This window comes from Salmo trutta, chromosome 17 (assembly GCF_901001165.1).
Source record: "Salmo trutta chromosome 17, fSalTru1.1, whole genome shotgun sequence".
Taxonomy (NCBI): Eukaryota; Metazoa; Chordata; class Actinopteri; order Salmoniformes; family Salmonidae; genus Salmo; species Salmo trutta.
Window position 1 is genome coordinate 11,198,257 of NC_042973.1, and position 25,892 is coordinate 11,224,148.

At 41.6% G+C, this 25,892-nt stretch overlaps 2 protein-coding genes across 3 annotated transcripts in view; one reads left to right on the forward strand and one right to left on the reverse strand.

Moving 5' to 3' along the window:
* zfyve9b (zinc finger, FYVE domain containing 9b) overlaps positions 1-3,537 on the forward strand; it is a 13,675-nt gene extending 10,138 nt beyond the window's left edge. The window contains exons 12-16 of the mRNA XM_029695620.1: positions 1,411-1,491; positions 1,764-1,926; positions 2,161-2,266; positions 2,388-2,567; positions 2,852-3,537. Of these exons, the coding sequence (XP_029551480.1) occupies positions 1,411-1,491; positions 1,764-1,926; positions 2,161-2,266; positions 2,388-2,567; positions 2,852-3,013 (692 nt within the window). The 3' untranslated portion in view covers positions 3,014-3,537. The remainder of the gene's footprint in view (positions 1-1,410; positions 1,492-1,763; positions 1,927-2,160; positions 2,267-2,387; positions 2,568-2,851) is intronic.
* An 818-nt stretch (positions 3,538-4,355) lies between these two features.
* elovl1b (ELOVL fatty acid elongase 1b) overlaps positions 4,356-25,892 on the reverse strand; it is a 30,280-nt gene continuing 8,743 nt past the window's right edge. The window contains exons 1-8 of one of the 2 annotated variants that reach the window (XM_029695622.1): positions 13,674-13,865; positions 6,968-7,067; positions 6,637-6,827; positions 6,180-6,260; positions 5,933-5,989; positions 5,719-5,824; positions 5,448-5,584; positions 4,356-5,167 (exon numbers count right to left, since the gene is read on the reverse strand). In XM_029695622.1, coding sequence (XP_029551482.1) covers positions 4,841-5,167; positions 5,448-5,584; positions 5,719-5,824; positions 5,933-5,989; positions 6,180-6,260; positions 6,637-6,827; positions 6,968-7,028 — 960 coding nt within the window. In that variant the 5' untranslated portion in view covers positions 7,029-7,067; positions 13,674-13,865 and the 3' untranslated portion in view covers positions 4,356-4,840. Of the gene's footprint in view, positions 5,168-5,447; positions 5,585-5,718; positions 5,825-5,932; positions 5,990-6,179; positions 6,261-6,636; positions 6,828-6,967; positions 7,068-13,673; positions 13,866-25,892 lie in introns of those variants that run through there. The other variant, XM_029695623.1, reaches the window with a different exon arrangement.

Below are 25,892 nucleotides of genomic sequence, written 5' to 3' on the forward strand. Positions count from 1 at the left end.
TTTAAACACTGTTTCCCATGCTTGTTCAATGAACCATAAACAATTAATGAACATGCACCTGTAGAACGGTCGTTAAGACACTAACAGTTTACAGACGGTAGGCATTTAAGGTCACAGTTATGAAAACTTAGGACACTAAAGAGGCCTTTCTACTAACTCTGAAAACACCAAAAGAAAGATGCCCAAGGTCCCTGCTCATCTGCATGAACGTGCCTTAGGCATGCTGCAAGGAGGCATGAGGACTGCAGATGTGGCCAGGGCAATAAATTGCAATGTCCGTACTGTGAGACATCTAAGACAGTGCTACAGGGAGACAGGACGGACAGCTGATCGTCCTCGCAGTGGCAGACCACGTGTAACAACACCTGCACAGGATCGGTACATCCGAACATGATGGCAAAAACAACTGACCAAGTTGCACCAGGAACGCACAATCCCTCCATCAGTGCTCAAACTGTCCGCAAAAGGCTGAGAGAGGCTGGACTGAGGGCTTGTAGGCCTATTGTAAGCCAGGTCCTCACCAGACATCAACGGCAACAACGTCGCCTATGGGCACAAGCCCACCGTCGCTGGATCAGACAGGACTGGCAAAAAGTGCTCTTCACTAACGAGTCACGGTTTTGTCACAGCAGGGTTGAGGGCCGGATTCACGTTTATCGTCGAAAGAATGAGCGTTACACCAAGGCCTGTACTCTGGAGCGGGATCGACGTGGAGGTGGAGGGTCTGTCATGGTCTGGGGCGGTGTGTCACAGCATCATCGGACTGAGCTTGTTGTCATTGCAGGCAATCTCAACGCTGTGCGTTACAGGGAAGACATCCTCCTCCCTCATGTGGTAACCTTCCTGCAGGCTCATCCTGACATGACCCTCCAGCATGACAATGCCACCAGCCATACTGCTCGTTCTGTTCGCGATTTCCTGCAAGACAGGAATGTCAGTGTTCTGCCATGGCCAGCAAAGAGCCCGGATCTCAATCCCATTGATCACGTCTGGGACCTGTTGGATCGGAGGGTGAGGGCTAGGGCCATTCCCCAAAATAAGTCCGGGATCTTGCAGGTGCCTTGGTGGAAGAGTGGGGTAACATCTCACAGCAAGTACTGGCAAATCTGGTGCAGTCCATGAGGAGGAGATGCACTGCAGTACTTAATGCAGCTGGTGGCCACACCAGATACTGACTGTTACTTTTGATTTTGACCCCCCTTTGTTCAGGGACACATTAATCAATGTCTGTTAGTCACATGTCTGTGGAACTTGTTCAGTTTGTCTCAGTTGTTGAATCTTGTTATGTTCATACAAATATTTACACATGTTAAGTTTGTTGAAAATTAGCACAGTTGACAGTGAAATGACTTTTCTTTTTTTGCTGAGTTTACAAGTCAAGTGGTGATATGTGGTGTTGTTGTGTTTCAGTTACTGGTTCCTGCTTCTTTTTGTTCAGTGGAGCCCTTAAAGCAGCATCAGGATATCTGGCCAAATCCAGCATCGTTGAAGGTACTGTCATCCTTGTGTATCTTCATTTAGATCTGGAACATTACCTTACTAATCATATTCAACTATTCACATACAGAAATAGTCTTATTATGACAACATTACTACTAACTTTCATCCTAAATATGATTTCCTTATTTAGAGTCTCTCAATGTGTGTGTGTATGTGTTCATGTGCACTCAAGGTGTGTGTAGCTGCATGTATGTGCAGGTGAGTGTGTGTGTCCTTGTTGCTGTCTGTGTGTGTTTTTGCTGTATTGCTGTCCCTCTCTCCAGATGGGCTGATGGTGCAGATCACCGTGGAGACCATGGTGGAGCTTCGCCAGTCGCTACGGGAGATGAAAGACTACAACATCTCCTGTGGGCGGATCGACCAATCAGACAGCCAGGAGCATGTCCAGGTCCAATGGCAAGAGAAAGAATGCACTGTAAACAAGGGGTAATGAATTGGTCCTTACATCTGCCCTGATCAGTGTTCCATGGCTAGTTCTGTAGCCTATCATTATCCTACCTTTAACCTCTCACTAACCCATTGTCGTTTCATCCAGTCTCCAAGTCTGTCTCAGACCTGTGAACCCCGTTCCCCATTAACCATTCTCTATCGATGTGGGCTACTCTTTATCGTTTCCTGCTACTTTGTATTACCCTCTGTGTGTGTGTGTGTGTTTTGCAGGGTTATTAGCCCCATTGATGGCAAGTCCATGGAGTCCATCAGCAGTATCAAGATGTTCCAGAAGTCTGAGTACAAGGCCAATGGAAAGGTCATCCGCTGGACAGAGGTTAACCCCAGCCTTTGGACCAAACAATATCTAGGGCACATCTAACCACTAGTCTTGACTCCTACTCAAAGCCTCTTTATTACTGTATTCTTAAAGTGCATTGTTGTCTTGTGTCCTTCAGGTATTCTCTCTACAGAAGGGGGGTCATCCTAAGAGCCAGGGTGACCACCATACAGAACACAGCAGGCTCACAGAGAGACTGGCCCGGGCATTCTGCCTGGCACTGGGCCCACACCTCAAGTTGTTGAAGGAGGATGGTATGGCCAAACTGGGGCTGCGTGTCACACTGGACTCCCACCAGGTGAGGGCGCCATTGGCTAGGATGAAGATACTGCATGTAGGTCATTGGCCAATTTAGACCTTTAAGGAAATGTAATCTTTGAAATTGTATAGCACTTTATTCCCACCTGACTTTAATAGTTGTAATACTTCTTGAATGACTAATATGTGAGTGGTTAACCACCTTTTAATATAAAGTTATTCTTTATGTAAATTGTGATCGGATATAGGCCTGCATAATATTACCAAAGCTAGCAGTTGAACCCATAGATGTGTGGTGGTTAACATCGCTTTTCCATGTTCTAGGTGGGGTTTGTGGCCGGCAGTAACGGCCTGCCCCTCCCAGCCCCGTACCTCAACGCCCTGGAAACCGTGCTGATTCCCATCATCCACAGCAGGGGGCGCAAGAGGAGCGAAGAACCCTTAGTCATGGAGCTCATTTTCTATATCCTGGAGAACATTTCCTAGGGGAAAGGGGGTCAAAGTGCACACACTCATCCCCACATCATCCGCTCTCCTGGTTCTCCATTTGTGCTGGTGTGAGTTCGATAGCTTCAAAACAGCATTGGTTGGAGGAGTAAGCTCTTTCATGGGACACAGAAACTCACCCTCCAGGATGTACTTCTCAGCCAGCCTGTAAGAAAGGGTGGCTGCATGGTAAGTGGTCTGACTCACCAAAGCTCACCCTGCCTTGGCCTCAGCAGCAGTAAATATTTCATGGCTTGAGAACAGTACATTTCTGTATATTTTCAATAAATATCCATATTTTGAGAATGCCTTTAAACTGGGGGCTGTATTCAGTTCCAATGGGAAAATGAGAATGACTTGAAATGTTATGTATCAGTAGACCTGTAGCTAGCCGTTTGATGCAAACTGAATTAATCCATGTTTAACATTTTCAAATTCGGATGCATTTTAATTCCTCTCGATTACCCCCGAAATGCATTACAGTCAACCTAGGATGAATAAACATATTAACACAAAGGACATCATACAAGGATTTGTCAAACATTGTTTGAAATGCTTGTGGAAATCAAGGTATCAAGTTCCATTTTCCGTCAGGATCAGTATCCGAGCAGATGTAAGGAGACATTAACGTCCACCTTTATTTACAGTGTCAAGGTCTCACAGAAATGCTTTGAAAGAAGCACCATAATGTTGCTCTGTCATGACAAGCAGGTAATTTACCAACTCATTGAGGTTGTTGGACTTACAGCCTTGTGAAGTAAGAATGGCATTAGCCTTGACACGTCATAGATACTGTAGACATTTCCAAACAGTCATTACCATTAGAGGTTGTGTCGTTGGCATTGTTAGGTAATTTACAGTACGCTTGTCAACAGCTCAAAGTCAAACTCATATACCGGTATTATGTGTTTGCCCTAGTCCAACCCTGAACCAGGCCCCTCCCCCACACAAAGAGCTGTGGGTTGGGTGAACAATGATGAGTGAGAAAGTTACAGAGGGTCAAAGATAATGCCAAGACATTGAATCTCCCGTTTTTGGAAATGTTGAGCGATTAGCATGTCTTGGGGGTATGATCTTTGACCCTCTGTACCTTTCTCACTCATCATTATTCACAATTAATTCAGGATTATCGATAATCATGGTAGTATTATCCATAATCAAGTGTTTAGAAACATATTCTATTCTTATTTACAATAAAAATGACAATACATTATTTACCATTCCTTTCTATTGGGCACAAAATAATCTGAAACACAATCAAACTGCAAATCCATCCAACAAGTTTGTAGAGTCACAAGCTTGATGTGGTCATTGTGTGCTAGGAATATGGGACCAAATACTAAACTTTTGACTACTTTATTTACAATAATCTTCAGAGGTGTCAATTTTTAACCTTACTTTTTTTTCTAAAAAAAAAAGGTATTACTTGTTAAACAAAATCTCTTTCTCTTAGTATAAAATAATATAATTTCCCTTTTTTTTTTGTATACAATATAGCTCAGTATTTTTATTATTTATTTTATATAGTCATTATTGCTCATCTTTATCATAGGTGGCAACATCAGTAAAGAGATAACATCAGGTCATAACATGTCTCTTCATAAATTGTGTTCCATAGTAAGCTTCCAGTTAAAAAAACAACAAAAAAAACGAAATGTGGGACCCCAACCGCAGAAGTCATTGACCTCGTCATTTTCCCAGCTTTTTATGCTGAATAAAACTAAAAAACGATCAGAAAAGAAACATAACCAAAACATTCTTTGGAATCCACAGTAGTTCGTACGGGATCTCGTATTCACGTGTCTCGGATGTTATTTTCCGAAGACCCTAGGACTTCTTCATCTTGCCCGCATGGGCACTGCCATTTTCGTTGTGACTGGAACCGTTGCTAGTGCCATTACTGTTACCTTTCTTGTGGTGCTTGCCATTGGCGACCATGGTGGTCCCGTTGGCCTTGCCGTTGAGGCCAGGCTTGGAGTCCTGCTTGGGCAACCGCTTTCCCTTCACGTATGCCTGGTACCAGAAGTTGGAGAAGAGCACAAAGAAGAAGGTGCCATACATCCAGATGAGGTGGATGAACAGGGGTACCTGGTAGTCACAGCTGTCCATGAAGTAATACTGGGTGACGTGGAGGGACACCATCACAAACTGAACCTGTTGGTGGAATGAAGAGGAACAATACGCATATGGAGAAGAATGTTCTGGAGTGGCACAGCTCTCACACTGATCAATAATGCTATTTCAGACTAGTTTATTTACTACTTTAGTATATTGCATCTACAAAAGTAAAAACTAGAACAGATCACCTTTTAGAGAAACAAAAAATTGCTGTATAACCAGCCACGAAGACCTGGCAAAAGCTTACTACTCATAGTACAAATGTATACCGGAAATGACAATGTCATACACATCCATTCAAACTAACAAAACATACCAGTTGGATGGCGGTCATGTACTTCTTCCACCAGAGGAACTTTTGGAAGCGTGGTCCAGCCGCAGACAGGCCGTAGTAAGAGTACATGATGACGTGGACGATGCAATTCACCATGGCATGGAAAGAGCCTATTCCCCCTGGGGTAAAACACACAGAACACTTCAAACCAACCCTGCCCATATTCCACTGGATCCACCAACAACATATCTTTGTCTACTGCAAATGGAATCGTCTTCCCACCATTTTACAATACCAAATATTGTGGACTCACCGGGAGCTAAGCTGACACCCCACCACCAGGTCCAGGGCATGAAAGAGTGGTGGAAGACATGCAGGAAGGTGATCTGGCCATGTTTCTTCCTCAGAACGAAAAACACCTGACCCAACGAGAGAAACATGTCAAATACAACCATGATGACCATAACATGAACAGGGGGGAAAGACTGAGGAGATGCAAATCTGTAGGAAATAATCTGAAGTCTTACCGTGTCCAAGAGCTCAATGAATTTGGAGAACAAGAATAACCAGGCCACTCGAACCATCTAGTGAGGGAACACAACACACCATTCAAACATGAGAATTTGGACAAAACAGCCTATTAGTAGTAATCTAAAGATAGTATTGTCACAGTGGATCCGTAGGAATATCCTAAGAATTTGTATCTTGTCTTGCATACTTTCTTTCAAAGATGATGCATCTCATGACCATCACGGGGGGGGACTCAAGACTTACTCTAAGGCCTTGGGGGCTATCCGAGTAATCAACTGCATCACATCTCCATGTGTATGTCGTGGCCCAGCCTGACATCAAGAACTAAAAAGACAAGAGAACAAATTGAACAAACAGATACTGTAGCTACCGGTAGTCAAACTATATTGGAAAGAAGCCATACTGTTATTAACATAAGCAAGTGTATATTGACTATATGGGTCATCTTCTACATGCAAATCTCAAATCTTATTTACCTCCGTCAATCTAGGCAATGGTTCATTTAGCTAGTGTTCCAATTATCCAACACACTCTGGCCAAGTATGGCAATAACCCATTCAGACAGAGCTGCCACATACCAAACACCAAATACACTGCTAGGGAAAAGACTGGCTCCAAGTCCTGTAGAGATGGCTCTCAAAAGAACCAATCAAGAACCCCGATCTTTGAGAGACAAGAGCTTTGCGTCATAGTGTTTCACCTCATAGACAATAAAGGCATTCAATGCCACCATGGAGAAGTTGTAAGTGATCATGGCCTCCTTGAGTTGGAAGGGCTTGCGGTTGGCCATGAAGCGAGGCCCAGCAACCAGCACGAAGAAGATGTAGGTCAGCAAGATGGCCGACATGTTCACCGGACTCCCCATGAGTGGGTAACTCCACAGTCGCGGGTCTGAGAAACAAAACATGAGCTGTAAAATAAACTACAAAACAGGTTTATGACCCCCCAAAAAATACTTGCTACAGCTTTCAAGGTACACAAAGCAGAGATATATATAGTTAAGTAATTAACTAGGCAGAAAAATACCTCACCTGTTCCCTTCAAGAGGTACTCATAAACCCCCATGGCTCTATCACCAATGTCCTGAAGCATTTTGACTAGCTTCCCCCTCTGGTATCACCACCCAATCACCTGTGGAAAAGCAAATGAATTAGTCATGATGTCATTTTAATGTATTTTGCACCCGCTTTTGCTTTTTTTTTACCTGCCGTGATTCAAAATGTGTTGTTTTTATTGTATATAATGTTTGTTTTTTACTCAGAGCTTTGAGATAACTCTGTAATGAAAAACGCTATAAAAAATTACATGCCTTATATATATATAAACATATAATACGCTACTCCAAATCCCTTACATACTGACTAATGTGATATGCTATTGCAATATCTTTTAGGTACTGACTTTACAATATCTTTTACCCAAACATCATTCATGGTATTAAACTGCCTGCATCATATTTAATAATCTAGTCACAGTTGTATTTGGCAAAACCATCAACCCTTACTCGCAAAAACACGACACAGAACATCACTTTACAGCTGGTATTTCATTTGGTTTCATGACATGAAAGAAGGAGACAGGAAATGTGAGTGTGCTACAGTTGATGATCCTTGTTCAGCAACAGTGTGTTCTGGTTCTGAACAAATATCACTGACCCAGCATACCACACTCTGCCCCCACATCCCAGCATGCCTTGCCCCTGTCCCGGCAGACATGGCCTGACAGCAGAGAGGAGGGGCTACAGGGGACAGACGAGTGTCTCCATCCCACAGAATTCGCCTCAGTTTGGGACTGCCAAGTATGGGAACCAGGCCAAAACACAAACCCTCTCTCTCTCTCCCCCCAAATGACCCCAGCCATGAGAGAGAGGAGGCAAAGGCAATCATCTTTGAAGTTTGAATTTGTTCTAGACCAGTCTCATGAGATCCAGGTGCCGACAGAACTACCCTGACTGAAGAGGGAGATCAAACAGGCGTATTTACCAACATGTTACATCTGGGAACAAACAGCATAACACAGGTGGGACGGTTTTACCTCAAGGTTTATAAAAGAACAGTTGGACTGAAGACAGGTGTTCCACAGACTGGAACATTTACCTTAGGGTTATAAGGACAATTGGACTGAACTCAGCGACCTGCAACTTATATCAACAACTGAACTACAAGTATCAATACTGGTATTCAAACTTCTAATCTCGACACATTGGCTGGCTACAATGTGTATAAAGCAACATAAAATGTGTACACGGGCTGAGCACAGTCTTGACAAAACCTATCCATATCAAATCTCAACTCCATATAGGGCATGTCGTCAATGTTATTGGTCAATAGCTGGGATGTGTGGGTGCGGTAGCATTCTTGCCACACTATGGAGCAAGAGGGATCCATTGTTCAGAGAGAACCTACACTGAGCTCTCCCTGCCCTAGGAGTAAAGTCTACCCTAAGCTAACACCATCAAAGGTAATGATCCAGCCTACTGGAATGTACAGGGGGGGAAGCAACAGCAAATAGTATCTAACAGAGTTAAACATCTACCCGTCCTTAGAGCTGAACACACAGTACACAATCAACATGGAATGACTCAAATCAGTAACGTCTGAGCATACAGGGAACAGTATAGGAGACATTGTCAAGTGTACACATCGTTGAAATCGGAGGGACCCTACATGATTACAACAATAGTTCAAGTGGGAAGTGTTCGCTCTCAGCTCCCATCCACTGGTATGCTCACGGAAAGCCCCTTCAATTAACCAAACACTAGGCTGGAGGTCTTTCATACAGCAAGAATGTCAAGCAACACCTGTTTCCAAATGGAATATTCAAGATAAATGCTTTGTGTACATGTCAACATATAGTCCGTTTGAAACTTTGCCCAAAATGATTTCGCTCATGTGGTGTGAACGACAACCTATGACTTACATACACGTCAGTGTTGAACGTATGACAAAGAAAAGCTTGTCACCACTCAGTAAAGGGAGCACAGATAGTATCCGATATTCTGAAGTATGTTGAATAGCAGGCCATTCCATTTATCTACTTCAGCATCTGTACTCAATGAGCCGAATGCAGAGTCTTTTGTTATTTTTATGTAACAGTGATTACGAACTTGAAGTCAGCAGCCGGACATTTTCAGACCATCAGGACTTTCTATAAAATGCATGGCCTTTAAAATCATATAACCTGCACACATAACTGTATGTAAAGTTAACTGGCATTATCAGTACTTCTCTTGAACTCCGGTAAAGGTCCAGAGTAGTTTACCAGTAACTAGCCACAACTCACCAAAAAAAAAAATACTGTAGTATACTATGGTATAAATTCTATAGTATTAATTGTAGTGTTTTTGCAGACTTTACTGTAGTATTCACTGTAGCATTTACAGTTAACTAGTCTAAATACTGTAGGAAAATAAAAGTATTATATATACTATAGTAATTCATGTAGTATACTGTTGTATTTACTGTAATGTCTTAGTTTTGCAGACTATAGTGTTTTTGTTCTATTATCTTTGACATGGAAGAAGTAGAGGCTTTCTCCTTGAGGAAACCTACTAGGGAAATACTAAAGAGAGCTATAATTTTCCATAACCTGTAGGTAGCTACAGGGACTGGGGTCTGAGCGGATAATTCAGCGCTTCTGCTCTTTTCGGAACACAATATACGGTATGTAGGTTTCTCACTTATGGATGGCACAAATTGTGATATGGGGAGGGGAATGGGCAGGGTCTATGCAAAGTAAAAACTGTAGTATTCACTATAGTTAAAAAAGTGTGGTGTTTTTGCTGACTACTGTAGCATTTACCAGTGGGTTTTTTGTGTGGATAAAACTGTAGTTTTTACTATAGTATTCTACAACATTCTATAGTAAGTACTACACATGATCGAGGGATACTACATCGTGTAGTATAGTATTCTACAGTTTACTATTGAATTCTATAGTAAGTACTGTAGTATTCTATAGTAAACGGTAGTATTGTTTCATCTGGGAAGGTATAGCAAATGCACATGTTCGAAGAGGCAAAGGAATGTCCTGTTTGCGAGATCTAATCTAGCAGCTAAGATCACCTGCACATTTTATTCACCTGGAACCTTCAAGGACACCGATAACAACCACACGGCAAGGGGGATATCAGGCTAAACCGCTATTGTCTTGACTCCATGTGTGATTATGAGAACATTCCTGAGAAATCGGAACATGTAGGCCTTTGAACTTAAATGCACATGACATGACACATTATGGATGCAATAGGTGAAAACCTCAAGGAAAAGCCTGCAACTAAGGCAGAGGTTGGCATTTACTAAACCACAATTCCTGCGTTTCAAGCAGAAAAGCCGAGCATCACGGGCGCCTACAAGTGATATAGGGCAAAGTTCATTGTATGCAGATTTACAGCGCACCGGCAGGGAGTTTCCTGGTTGTCGAGTGAGTGCTCACCTGTCGGTATGATTCTCATTTCCATGCTAATGTAGACCAGAGACCAAGCATTTCAGAAAGCTCTTACACAAATAGCTGTTGTTCCTGAAAACAAGGCGAGTCAGCAGGCGTGCCTCATATCTGTGGTGACAACACACATCTCAGTGCCTCCATCTCGGGCAGATTCAGACATCAATTGTCTGTCTTGATCAGAGGAGTAACACTTGCACATTAAGAGATCATGTGAACATTATGACAAATGTTAGATATCTATTGATAGTGTGAGTGTAGCATCGGAGAAGGTTGCTGTGTACCCATGCGAGGAAGAAGAGCAAATTTACATTTGAATTTATTTTTTGAGTCCTTTTGAGAGGCCACTTTGCTCTTTCCACTTGGAAACAAAAATAGAAAAATGTTTTGGCATCTTGCCTAAATTTCTGACTCAAAGACCAAACCTTTAACTAGGCAAGTCAGTTAAGAACAAATTCTTATTTACAATGACGGCCTACCGGGGAACAGTGGGTTAACTGCCTTGTTCAGGGGCAGAACGACAGATTTTTACCTTGTTAGCTCAGGGATTTGATCTAGCAACCTTTGGGTTACTGGCCCAATGCTCTAACCACTAGGCTACCTGTCTCTAACCACTAGGCTACCTGCCACCACTACTTTAAGCCTATGCTGCCGTGCCCCTCTACTTTGACAAAAATATATTCAACATAACCCCCAAGACAACATTACCTAAAACACCATATCTACTCAAAAGCAAGTGTGTATAACCCTGAACAGACGTGATTTGTTAAAAATCTCACTGAAGAACTGGATTTTACTGAATGGAATTCACCACCAGAGATCTGAGTATTGCACACAGAGGGGCAGTTTGTATTGACAATCTTTCTAGTCAAAAACACGCCTCCGTGTGGGTATGAGAATGTATAGTTTCAGGGTCTCGTCTTGTGGCTAAGAGGGACCTTACCAGACACAGGAGAACACAACACGGATTCTTTCAATCCACATCCGAAGGCACCAAAGAAAGAGACAGACCAGTGAGGAGGAAAGAAACCTGTACAATAGCCATAGTGGAGATATACAAAGGATATCGGAGAGACTAGAGAAACCCCATTCTTCTGTCAGAGACCAGAGAAGGTAGACAGGCCAATAACCTAATGAGTGAGGAATATTCAGGATATTTCTTTTTACACTTTTGGCTTCTTGTACGTTTCTATAAATTTATCTAGACTAAAGCAAACAACCACAACTACAAATAGGGCTAGGAAAATCTTGGTCAGGACATTCATTCCAACCTTTAGCAACACCAAACCATCCAACAGAATCTAGTAGTTCAACAGCGGTACAGCAGCAGAGGACTGTGACACTGTTCATATTTGGTAGATTCACTTTAAAACAATGTGCGAAAACAGTAGTCCTTCAGTTCTGATCTGACTGTGCCATCACTTCAATCTGGCCACCTCACTCTACTGAAATGCCTCAAGAGTCCAGACATACCAATCCCATGAGCTCACTACAAACACTTTTAAACTCCACAGTCACATTGTAACAAAGCATTCTGACTGCTACTGTAAAGACTTCCAGGAGAATTTCCTCATGGTGTTGTGACTACTAAGTCAGCGATAATCGTTCCACCAGCAGACTGTGGTGGATCACAAGGTGACTCTTATCATCACCCTGACCAGAGAGTCAAAGTCCAAGCACTACACAAATCAAATCAAAGTTTGTCACGTGCGCAGAATACAACAGGTGTAAACTTTACAGTGAAATGCTTACTTACAGGCTCTAACCAATAGTGCAAAAAATGTATTAGGTGAACAATAGGTAAATAAAGAAATAAAACAACAGTAAAAAGACAGGCTATATAAAGTAGCGATGCTACATACAGACACCGGTTAGTAAGGCTGATTGAGGTAGTATGTACATGTAGATATGGTTTAAGTGACTATGCATATATGAGAGAGTAGCAGTAGCGTAAAAGAGGGGTTGGCGGGTGGTGGGTGGGACACAATGCAGATAGCCCGGTTAGCCAATGTGCGGGAGCACTGGTTGGTCTGGCCAATTGAGGTAGTATGTACATGAATGTATAGTTAAGGTGACTGTGCATATATGATAAACAGATAAACACTACCTCAATTCCATGAAAGAAACGCCATACAGGCATAGCTAACGGCAAAACGGACAGACAGATGAAGCCAATTAAATGTAGCCCTTTTTGGTATTCCAGTCCTCTAACACTGGACTCAATAGGGCTAAACGGTTAACAGCCATAAACCAGGAGGGCGGAGACTGCAGATCACCTCATCCCTCTCCGTTCCAGAACGGAGGGAGAGTATCTTTCCTCAAAACTATCAGCCATCTCCAGACCTTGACCAGATACAATTCTCCGCGACTACACTATTGACATAGAAAACCCAGAACAAAATTGTGATGCTGGTAATAAATCTTGGTTTAGGAATAACTCTTCAAATCGAAGATTAAGTGCCTCTTTTACGACTTGCAGGGAAGAGTAGCATAGTGGAAAGGGTGGGGAAAATGCATGTGGGAAGCCTGTCCAATCATAGTGGTGAAAAAAAGGAGCCTTGTTCAAAGGGTTAGAGTTCATGATGAACAAAACGACAGAGAGGGGTAAATAACATCCACAGGGAGAGAGGGAGGAGCCAAATAGAACAAACACACAGTGCAGCTTGGTGTTTAAAGGCCTAATGCAGACGATTTTATTTCTATATAAATTAATTTCTGGTTAACAATTATGTAACTTACTGTGATTGTTTTCAAATAAAATGGTAAAAAAATAAAATAAAATAGCTTCTTAGCAAAGAACAATTTCTCGAGCAAGAATTTTTCTAGGGCTGTCTGGGAGTGGTCTGAGTGGGGTGGGGGGGAACTGAAAACTAGCGGTTATTGGCAGAGGTTTGAAACTCTTTCTTACTGGTCTATTAACTAAATTTACTCCATACCAACAAAACAGGCTGAAATGTATTTTCACTTACACTAAAAAAGTGCATAATCATAATTTTCACAGTATTATTCCAACCTCAGTGTGGGAATATATAATTAAAACACAGAAAAATCACGCTTTTGACTGTACTGGGCCTTTAACAGAAGTGTTGGCAGGGATGCTCTACCTACTGTACGCACACACACACTGGGTTTGTTAGACACATAATATAGGCGTTCCATGAGGAGATAACGTAAACACAAGACCTAAAACCCAAACCATTGGCTCAACAAGCGTGTCAAAATTAGATAAAGGGGTAGAAGACGTTAGGGTTTGTTTCCTGGGTACTCCATCTGGTGTTAAGTGAGCAGACTTACCTCGTCTTTGATGTGGTTTATTTCTTGTTCACCTCAGAGCGGGCCAAAGGATGCCAGTGTGGACACCAACACTAAAGAGCACAGCTAGCTTGCTTGCTCCTTTTGCAGAGAAGCGCCAGGATAGCAGTCAAGGGAGAGAGAAAGGGAGTGAAAGAGAGGAGGAAGCAGGAGTGAGTGAGACAGAGAAAACAGATGAAGTGTGACTGGTACTGCTGTCCTCCCCACCCACCGTGACGCACACACACAGTGAATGAATAACTAGTTCAGAAAGAGAGAGCAAGGCAGAGAGAGAGAGAGAGAGAGGAGGGAGGAGTGTATATGTGTCAGTGTAAATGCAAGCTGGGTGGTTAAGAGAGTGAGAACGAGAGGAAGCTGGCCTTGTATTTCAACCGGCAGTGTGAAAACCTCAAAATTAAGGAAAGGTAGGTGACTGTCCGTTTTGTGACCACAGCCCTGGTCTGACAGGAGTTGCCCCTTCCCCTCTATCCTCCCCCCCCTCCCACAAAGCTAAAACACAGCAGAATATGGCATCATCCTGCAGGTTTCTCTCCTAGGGGCTGGGCTGATTATATTATTCTCATACACAGCAGGGAGAAATCAGTGGCTACTCTGTTGTTGTGCTGCTAGTCTCTTTCCCCAGCCAACACCCCGAAAGCAAAGCTAACATCCATTTAACCCTCCATCTGGATTACCAAAAGAAACATTTACAACTCCATAATGACACTTACAAAAACAATCATAGGGGGCTTTTCAAAATATAATTAAAAAAATGTATTGTTCATCAAACAACATGGAATACTTCCTCTGGAGACTGAACACCAAAGAGGAAGAGACCAGTTGGAACATAAAAACTATATTTCTACTGTTTACTCAAGGCTGGTTGATAAATCTCATAACATAGATAAGGCCATTATGGCTTCTACAGGAAGACAGTGACTTACTGGCAAATACGTAAGTATATTGTACGTTACGCTTGCTCTCACGCATTTGAAATCACAGAGTCTGATCTCCCAACCAAGCCCAGTTTTAAGAGGAACAGATATTGAGACAATCTTTAAAGCTATGTAGTTATGACGCTCACTCTCCCTCTAGAACAAACACGTGCAGCACACACACTCATGTCTTGGTGTATCTGTCCAGGCCTAGGCCATACACAACAGTCAGGTGGGAGTCAGACACACTCCACCCTTTAGTTGTATATTAAGTAACCTACTAATTCCTCTCTACTTTAAGCGAGCTCTCAGATCCTTTGTGATGTAAAACATTTGAAACAAGCCACCCCTAATTGAGAGCGAAGGACACTCGTCAAGTACTGCTCTAATATTTTATCTAACTTCAATCTACTGAAATTAGGTACTTAGTCGTGACTAAAAGTGCGCATCACAACTAGCACCCTAGTCCAATCAACTTAATAGTTGTGTAGATGTACTTGTCTGGCCTCTTCATTTTTCTGTATCTGTGGACAGAGACGGGTTGTTGCTCTGTCCCAAGGGATTTGATTAGGTTTAGGAGTTCTTAGGATCCGCATTAGCCGACGCCAACACCTAGTCTTACTGGGGTCCTACATTAAAAATAAATGTGTTTTTTGTTTCCTTGATTTTGTTTTGGACCTGAAAAGACCCCTGGTGACATGTATGGGGGGGGGTAGGTGTGTGTCAGTGCCGTGTGTAAGTTGACTATGCAAAACTATTTGGAATTTCCAAAACGTTTCTTAGAAAAACAAAAAGTGAAGCAGTCAGTCTTTTCTCAACTCTTAGCCAAGAGACTTCATTGCATAGTATTAATATTAGCCCTCTAATTACAAGATGTGCCGCTCTGTTCTGGGCCAGCTGCAGCTTGAATAGGTCTTTCCTTGCAGCACTTGACCATATGACTGGACGATAATAAAGATAAGATAAAACTAGAGCCTGCAGAACTTGCTTTGTGGAGTGTGGTGTCAAAAAAGCAGAGCATCTCTATTATGGACAGACCTCTCCCCATCTTTACAACCATTGAATCTATACTACATGACCAAAAGTATGTGGACACTGCTCGTCAAACATCTCATTCAAAAATCATGGGCATTAATATGGAGTTGGTCCCCCCTTTGCTGCTATAACAGCCTCCACTCTTCTGGGAAGGCTTTCCGCTAGTTGTTGTTACATTGCAGAGACTTGCTTCCATTCAGCCACAAGAACATTAGTGAGGTCGGGCACTGATGTTGGGCCTGGCTTAGGCCTGGCTCGCAGTCGGTGTTCAAATTCTTCCCAAAGGTGTTTGATGGGGTTGAGGTCAGGGCTATGTGCAGGCCAGTCAAGTTCTTCCACACCGATCGACAAACCATTTCTCTATGGGCCTCGCTTTGTGTGAGGGGGCATTGTCATGCTGAAACAGGAAAGGGCCTTCCCAAACTGTTACCCCAAAGTCGGGAAGCACAGAATCATCAAGAATGTCATTGTATGCTGAAGGGTTAAGATTTCCCTTAACTGGAACTAAGGGGCCTAGCCCGAACCATGAAAAACAGCCCCAGACCAATATTCCTCCTCCACCAAACTTTACAGTTGGCACTATGCATTCAGACAGGTTGCGTTCTCCTGGCATCCTCCAAACCCAGATTCGTCCGTTGGACTGCCAGATAATGAAGCATGATTTATCACTCCAAAAGAACACGTTTCCACTGCTCCAGAGTCCAATGGAAGCAAGCTTTAAACCACACCAGCCGATGCTTGGCATTGCGCATGATGATCTTAGGCTGTGTGCGGCTGAACGGCCATGGAAACCCATTTCATGGAGTTCCCGACGAACAGTTCTTGTGCCGACGTTGCTTCCAGAGGAAGTTTAGAACTCAGTAGTGAGTGTTGCAACCGAGGACAGAAGATTTTTACGCACTACGTGCTTCAGCACTTGGTGATCCCGTTCTATGTGCTTGTGTGGCCTACCACTTCACGGCTGAGCTGTTGTTACTCCTAGACCTTTCCATTTCACAATAACAGCACTTACAGTTGACCGTGGCAGCTCTAGCAGAGCAGAAATTTGACGAACTTACTTGTTGGAAAAGTGGCATCCTATGATAGTGCCACATTGAAAGTATTCAGACACCTTCCCTTCTCACATTTTGTTACATTACAGCCTTATTCTAAAATTGATTAAAAACATTTTATCATCAGTCTACACACAATATTCCATAAGGACAAAGCAAAAACAGGTTTGGAAATGTATTTCAAATAAAAAACTGAAATACCTTATTTACATAAGTATTCAGACCCTTTGCCATGAGACTCAAAATTCTGCTCAGGGACATCCTGTTTCCACTGATCATCCTTGAGATGTTTCTACAACTTGATTGGAGTCCACCTGTGGTAAATTCAATTAATTGGACATGATTTGGAAAAGCACACACACCTGTCTATATAAAGTTCCACAGTTGACAGTGCATGTCAGAGCAAAATCCAAGCCATGAGATCGAAGGGATTTTCCGTGGAGGTCCGAGACAGGAGGATTGTGTGGAGGCATAGATCTGGGGAACGGTACTACAACATTTCTGCAGCATTGAAGGTCCCCAAGAACACAGTGGCCTCCATCATTCTTAAATGGAGAACCTGATGTTCACTGACAGAGCTCCAGAGTTCCTCTGTGGAGATGGGAGAATCTTGCAGAAGGACAACCATCTCTGCAGCACTCCACCAATCAGGCCTTTATGGCAGAGTGGCCAGAAGGAAGCCACTCCTCAGTAAAAGGCACATGACAGCCCGCTTGGAGTTTGCCAAAAGGCACCTAAAGGACTCGCAGACCATGAGAAACAAGATTCTCTGGTCTGATGAAACCAAGATTAGAAACCAAGAACGCTTTGGCCTGAATACCAAGCATCATATCTGGAGGAAACCTGGCACCATCTCTTCAGTGAAGCACGGTGGTGGCAGCATCATGCTGTGGGGATGTTTTCAGCAGCAGGGACTGGGAGACTAGGTAGGATTAAGGGAAAGATGAACAGAGCAAAGTACAGAGAGATCATTGATGAAAACCTGCTCCAGAGCGCCCAGTACCTTTAGACTGGGGCGAAGGTTCACCTTCCAACAGGACAACGACCCTAAGCACATAGCCAAGACAACGCAGGAGTGGCCACTCAATGTTCGAGTGGCCCAGCCAGTACCCAAACTTGAACCTGATCGAACATCTCTGGAGAAACCTGAAAATAGCTGTGCAGCGATGCTCCCCATCCAACATGACAGGGCTTGAGAGGATCTGCAGAGAACAATGGGAGAATTTTCCCAAATACAAGAGTGCCAATTATGTAGCGTCATATCCAAGAAGACTTAAGGCTGTAATCGCTGCCAAAAGGTGCTTCAACAAAGTACTGAGTAAAGGGTCTGAATACCTATGTAAATACATTTGAAACATTTCTAAAAACCTGTTTTTGCTTTGACATTGTGTGTAGATTGAGGGAAAAAAACAATACATTTTAGAATAAAGCTGTAATGTAACAAAATGTGGAAAAAGTCAAGGGGTCAGAATACTTTCCAAATGCACTGTATGTTTTGACCATGAAAGTTTACAATCTAAGGTAACAACAATTAATTTAGTCTCCTCAACTTGATCAACAGCCACACCATTCATTACCAGATTCCACTGAGGTCTAGATCTTAGGGAAACAAATACAATGCTCTTAGTTTTAGAGATGTTCAGGGCCATTTCTTTACCAGTGGTGTAAAAGTACTACTTTTGTAGTTTTTTTAGAGTATCTGTACTTTTACTATTTATATTTTTGACAACTTTTACTCCACTACGTTCCTAAAGAAAATAATGTACCTTTTACTCCTTACATTTTCCCCGACACCCAAAAGTACTCGGTACATTTTGAACGCTTTGCAGGACAGGAAAATTGTCTAATTCACACACTTATCAAGAGAACATCACTGGTCATCCTTACTGCCTCTGATCTGGCAGACTCACTAAACACAAATGCTTAATTTGTAAATTGTCTGACTGTTGAAGTGTGCCCCTGGCTATTTGTACCTGAAAGAAAAAAAAATTGTACCATTTGCTTTGCTTAATATAAGGATTTTGAAATTATTATTTATACTTTTGATACTTAAGTATATTTTACTGGGTGACTTTCACTTGAGTCATTTTCTTTTAAAAAGGTATCTTTACTTTTATGCAAGTGTGACAATTGGGTACTTTTTCCAATACTGTTTATTACTAGCCACCCATTCCAAATCAATTGCAACTCTTTGTTAAGGGTTTAGTTGGCTGATACTTATATGGTTGAATCATCAGCATAAGTGGACACACATGATTTGTTTAAATGCCAGTGGCAGGTCATTGGTGAAAATAGAAAAGAGTAGAGACCCTAGAGAGCTGTCCTGCGGTACACCACACTTTACATGCTTGACATTAGAGAAGCTTCCGTTAAAGAAAACCCTGTGAGTTCTATTAGATAGAATGTTCTCTCTGCTACTGCACAGCAAGCGGTACCGGAGCGCCAAGTCTAGGACCAAAAGGATCCTTAACAGCTTCTACCCCCAAGCCATAAGACTACTGAACAATTAATCAAATAGACACCCAGACTATTTACATTGGTGGTGGTGGGGGGGGTCATTTGTTTTTACACTGCTGCTTCGCGCCATTTTATCTATGCATAGTAACCCTACCTACATGTACAAATTACCTTGACTAACCTGTACCCCCACACATTGGCTCAGTACCCCCTGTATATAGCCTTGATACTGTATTGTATTACTTTTTACTTTCGTTAGTTTGGTAAATATTTTCTTAACTCTTTCTTGAATTGCATTGTTGGTTAAGGGCTTGTAAGTAAGCATTTCACGGTAAGTGTTGTATTCAGTGCATGTGACAAAGTTTGATTTGATTCCACGATATGGCAGAGGTTGAAAAGCCGCACAAGTTCTCAACAACAGGTTATGGTCAATAATATAAAAGGCTACACTGAAATATTACAGTACAGCTCCCACAATCTTCTTATTATCAATTTATTTTAACCAATCATCAGTCATTTGTGTCAGTGCAGTACATGTTGAGTGCCTTTCTCTCTAAGCATGCTGAAAGTTTGTTGTTCATTTGTTTACAGAGAAATAGCATTGTAATTAGTCAACAACAAAACATCCAACAGTATACTAAAGTGCTGGCAGGTCTGCTGTTAGAACCAGTAATGGCCGCTTTACCACTCTTGGGTAGCGGAATGACTTCAGGCCTGAGGACAAAGACTTTCCTCTATGCTCAGATAGGAATGGGTATAGAGTCAGTTACCTCAGTTGTCAATGCCAGGAGGTTTGTCATTATTGAGCAATAACTATTTTTCTACCTCTCCCACACTAACTTTACAAAATGTTATTTACAATGCTTTTCTTTCATTATTTGTTTTTGTATGCATGAGTACGATGGCTCACTGTTCATTGTTGGCATTTTCTACCTAAGTTTGCCCACTTTGGAAAAATTATTGTTATCGATCAATAATGACAAACCTCCTGGCATTGACAACGTAGATGGAAAGCTACTGAGGATGGTAGCTGACTCTATAGCCACTCCTACCTGTCATATCTTTAATCTGAGCCTAGAGGAAAGTCTTTGTCCTCAGGCCTGGAGGGAAGCCAAAGTAATTCCGCTACCCAAGAGCGGTAAAGTGGCCTTTACTGGTTCTAACAGCAGACCTATCAGCTTGCTGCCAGTGATTAGCATACTGTTGGAAAAACTTGTTTAACCAATTACAATACCTCAATAACACTTAACATAACATCTTCTGTAAGCATTACAGGGATATGGCTCTGAATATACATACATACATACATACATACACACACACAGTAACACCTCCCCATAAGCATTCATGTCTCTTCGATAGATGTTATATCCTTTTATTGAATTATCTGAGTGAGTCTCAGAAATGGCTATTATATGAATCTTAGCTCATCTTATTTGGGCTTCCAAGTGGCGCAGCGGTCTAAGGCACTGCATCTCAGTGCTAGAGGTATCACTACAGACCCTGGTTCGATTCCAGACTGTATCACAACCGGCTGTGATTGGGAGTCCCATAGGGTGGCGAACAATTGGCCCAGCGTCATCCGGGTTAGGGTTTGGCAGTCATTATAAATAAATATTTGTTCTTAACTGACTTGGTTTAGGTTTAAAAAAAACATCTGATGTTTAGCAAGTTATTGACTTCATGAACCTTATTTCTAAGGTTACATATATTAATATGGGCTGTTTTCAGTCCTGTCCTGGGTAGCTTATCGTAGATAGACAATATGGAAGAGCCAACAAAGCCAGATAAAAAATTAAAAAAACATACAGTGCTGGTCATTATTTTGTTATAAAATAAACAAAATCCTTATCGAAACCCCAACTCGTAATACAGACATTCCAAGTAAATGACAGAAACAAAAAAAAATATATATTTATATTGTTTATTGAACAAAAGTAGTTTAACAGAAACTCAGATTTGATGTGCAAAAATATTACCACCTTCAGTCAATAGCTTGTGGCACCTCCATTAGCAGCGTTAACGTGGAGTAAACATCTCCTATAGCCAGTAATCAGTCTCATGATTTTTGCCCACTCCTCCTTACAGGTTTGAGGGGTGTCTGGCATGAACTGCCCGCTTCAGGTCCTGCCACAGCATCTCGATTGGATTTAGGTCAGGACTTTGGCTTGGCCAATCCAAAAAAAGGTCAATTTTGGACTCGTCGGTCCAGAGAATGGACTTCCAGAAACATTCAGGTTTGTCCAGGTGGTCTCTGGCAAACTTAAGATGGGCAGTTTGGTTCTTTGACAGCAGAAGCTTCTTCCTAGCAACCATCTCATGAATGGCATTTGGATTCAGTGTTCTTCTTATTGTCACCTGAGCTGCAGCAAGGGAAGTATGCAAATCTCTAGATGTTGTTTGGGTTGGCTTTAACCTGATTTATTATTGTTCGAGGCTCTTGGGGATATTTTGGAAGGGCGTCCACTTCCAGGCCGAGTTGCTGTCATGTTAAATGCTCTCCATTTGTAAATGATTTGCCTGACAGTGGACTGATGAAGCTCAAATCTTTTTGAGATGATTTTACAGCCTTCCCCAGACTGATGTCCTCTGAGATCTCCTTTCCTCTCGGCATGGTGTGCTTTGTATTCACCTGGATGGGTAACACCAAACCGACCAGGTTTCTTACCTCTATTTATCAGAGTCCCGCCCAAACAATCTCTCCTTTGATTGGTTCATTTGGTATCAAATTATTTACCCACCTGATTCTACTTAACTACTTAATTTAACCAATGCAACTTGGGGTTCACTTATTTCTATACCTGCACTAATTCCTGTTTAATTTTGTTTTTTTACTACATGCATGATTCTCTACACCAACATATGGTATTGGTAAATATACAGGGAAGCAAACTGGTGAGGGCCCACTGAAACATGCAAAACATCCCTGCTAGGGGGAAATGCAGGTTGGAACTAATTAAACAACAAAAAATATGATCTACATGATCAGTCTCGGTGTGTAAAATAAAAAGTGGTTAATATGAACCTAACTCACAGCTAAAAAATGTAAAGAAAGCAATCCAATGTTAGTTATTTGTTACCTAGACCTTACTGCAAATGACACTCAAGTCTTGAGAAAGAACAATACACTAATATTGCAGTTAGCCATGAAGGCCTTTATAATAGAACGCTTGTGACCACACACACACTTAGGGGGGAGAAAAAAGTAGAAATACAATGAAACAAACAGGCATTCTATTTTTGCTCTATAATAGATATCGATCAAGTGCACAAGGCTACACGTGTGCAAAAATAACGTTCACTGAGTAAAACATTTCAATAATCCCCCTCACACACACACACACACACGTTACTGTCAAGTTCAACACAACTAAAGCAATATCTTTGGGCTACACTGCACATTTGTTCTACAATGTGCCAACAGAGCATGATACCCTTTGTTAGCATAATTGATCTCTTTCAGGCAGAGAGTACACCTGGCATACCCCTTTTTATCCACTGTATTGAAAAAGACCAAGGTTTTATATTCACACATTCAGACATTCGCCAAAAGCCATTTTAAAATAATAAAAATCAATAACTAATTCATTGATTGTCACAGAAACATAAAAATATTTATGGTGTACTCTATAAATGTCTAGCATACTTTTACAACCTTTGTTTTGAATAAATAAATCCTGTTTTGAATAAATAAATCCAGTTTTGATTTGATAGAAATACATCTTTCAAATGCAATTTAAAGGTGTATAAATCAATAACTAATTCACCATGTCACAGAATCATCAAACTAGATTTGATTTATTCTATAAATGTCTAGAATACTTTTACAACCTTTGATTGTCATAATCAGTGAAAACGTTATTGATTTATATAGCTTTAAATGGCATTTGATAGGATTTTATGTATTTCTATCAAGTCAAAACTGGAATTGTTCCTCAAAATAAAGGTTATGCTAGACATTTATAGAATAAATCATACCTAGTTTGATGTTCCTGTGACAAATGGTGAATTTCTGATGAATGTGTAAATATAAAACCAACTTTGCCTTGGTTTGAAAAAGTGGGAAAGTGTGTGGTGTTCCTTTCACCTCTATAGTGGCATCCAGCTTAAGCCAGGCCCAGCTCCACTTGTTTAACAAGAAACGCCTCATTTTCACCCAATTCTCTCATTCAGAAAATTAACAGCTTAGTGTAGAGGGAAACAATACTGTTAGTTCAGATAGTTTGTTCATTAGCTAGTTAACATTTCACACAGATTGCCAGGGTCCAGTAAGCAACTAACGCGTTATAACTTGAAGAACGGCAACAGTTAATATTATAGCGAATTGGTTAGGCTACTAACGTTAGCTGTCTGACTTTATGGCCATTTCACAGTCTGCCGATATTGACAGCACCATCAAGAGGATCCACCTGGTGATGTATTTTGGGAGAGTGGTAAACAGCCCGAAACTCCTGAAACCTATAGCAGTAGCCATTGCACGGATTGAGGGAGACAATGCCATCCTGTCTGATGTTCAGACTCTGCTTGCAGATGTAGGAGAAGAAATCCGTAATGCCCTGCCCTGCCCACTTCACTGTTGCTCCAAGCAGGCGGCTGAAGAAACATGGCATTGCCGCCCCGGGTCCTCTCCAAACACTACCACTGCACCACCGAGAGCGTCATGACCGGTTGCATCATGGAATTGCTCCGTCCACGACCAGAAGGCCCTCCAGCGGGTGGTGAAGACGACCCAGTACATCACTGGGACCGTGGTCCCACCCATCCAGGACATCTACTCGAAACAGACGGTATCGGAGCATAACGTCTGATACCAACAGGCTCAGACAGTTTCTATCTACAAGCCATCAGAATGCTTAACATTTGAACTGGACTGCCCACTTGCTCTGATTCTCTGCACCTTAGCACGCACACATCCCAACTGCTGCTCCCAGACTGTTATTACACTGCCCCCACATCCCCCGTTCACCAATACACATGTAAATATTGGGACTATAAACACTGTGCCTTTCTGTATTATACATATGCTCAAATGTTTATTCTACTGAACCATTTACTTTATGTTCATATTCTTATCTTTTATTATTGTTGTTGCAATGTCGCGAAGGAAACTGCAAATAAGCATTTCGTTGGACGGTGTATACCATGCGTATCCCCTACATACGACTAATAAAAACTTGAAACTTGTTTGGTTTGGTTTCTAGTGAATAGGCCTACGCCCCAGGTTTGTGTGAGTGAGGTTACGTCATGTGTCTGTATGTGTTCTAATGGTTACACAAGTAAGCACATGTCTCCTGATATTTCCACCCTTATGCTGTACTATGGTGCAACACTACCAAGGCCTTCCCCACTCTCTGAATGGAATGAGCTACAGGCTATGAAATACACAGTAAAATTACCAAGACAACATGCTGATTTTCTACAAAAGAAGCAGTCTCTTCTGAAATTGAATAAAATGGCTGAGCTATTTACGACATTGCACACCATTTAATCTCAGATGGCACATTAAAGATCACTTAATGGCCTAATGTCAAATTAGGCCATGTTCCACCACTTCTGTTATGTTGATGAAGCTATATGACTCAACTCCAAGTGGATAAGAAAGGTACCGTCTGAAATTCTGGTATTATTAATACGGTACCCATCTTTCCCATTCTTTTGGGATTGAAGAATTAACCGGTAGTGGATCAATGGATCAGATGGCATACAGTGGGCTTGGGACTCAATCAACATAAATAAATAAATATATATATACACACACAGTGGGGAGAACAAGTATTTGATACACTGCCGATTTTGCAAGTTTTCCTACTTACAAAGCATGTAGAGGTCTGTAATTTTTAATCATAGGTACACTTCAACTGTGAGAGACGGAATCTGCATATATATATATATGCAAATTAATCACTTAAAAATCATACAATGTGATTTTCTGGATTTTTGTTTTAGACGCCGTCTCTCACAGTTGAAGTGTACCTATGATATAAATTACAGACCTCTACATGCTTTGTAAGTAGGAAAACTTGCAAAATCGGCAGTGTATCAAATACTTGTTCTCCCCACTGTATGTATGTATGTATGTATGTATGTATGTATGTATGTATGTATGTATGTATGTATGTATGTATGTATGTATGTATGTATGTATGTATGTATGTATGTATGTATGTATGTATGTATATAGTTGAAGTCAGATTTTTACATACACTTAGGTTGAAGTCATTAAAACTTGTTTGTCAACCACTCCACACATTTCTTGTTAACAAACTATAGTTTTGGCAAGTCGGTTAGGACATCTACTTTGTGCATGACAAGTCATTTTTTCAACAATTGTTTACAGACTGATTATTTCACTGTATCACAATAACAGTGGGTCAGAAGTGTACATACACTAAGTTGAATGTGCCTTTAAATAGCTTGGAATATTCCAAAAAATGATGTCATGGCTTTAGAAGCTTCTGATAGGCTAATTGACATCATTTGAGTTAATTGGAAGTGTACCTGTGGATGTATTTCAAGGCCTACCTTCAAACTCAGTGACTCTTTGCTTGACATCATGGGAAAATCTAAAGAAATTAGCCAAATTGTAGACCTCCACAAGTCTGGTTCATCCTTGGGAGCAATTTCCAAACGCCTGAAGGTACCACGTTCATCTGTACAAACAATAGTACGCAAGTATAAACACCATGGGACCACGCAGCCGGCATACCGCTCAGGAAGGAGACGCGTTCTGTCTCCTCGAGATG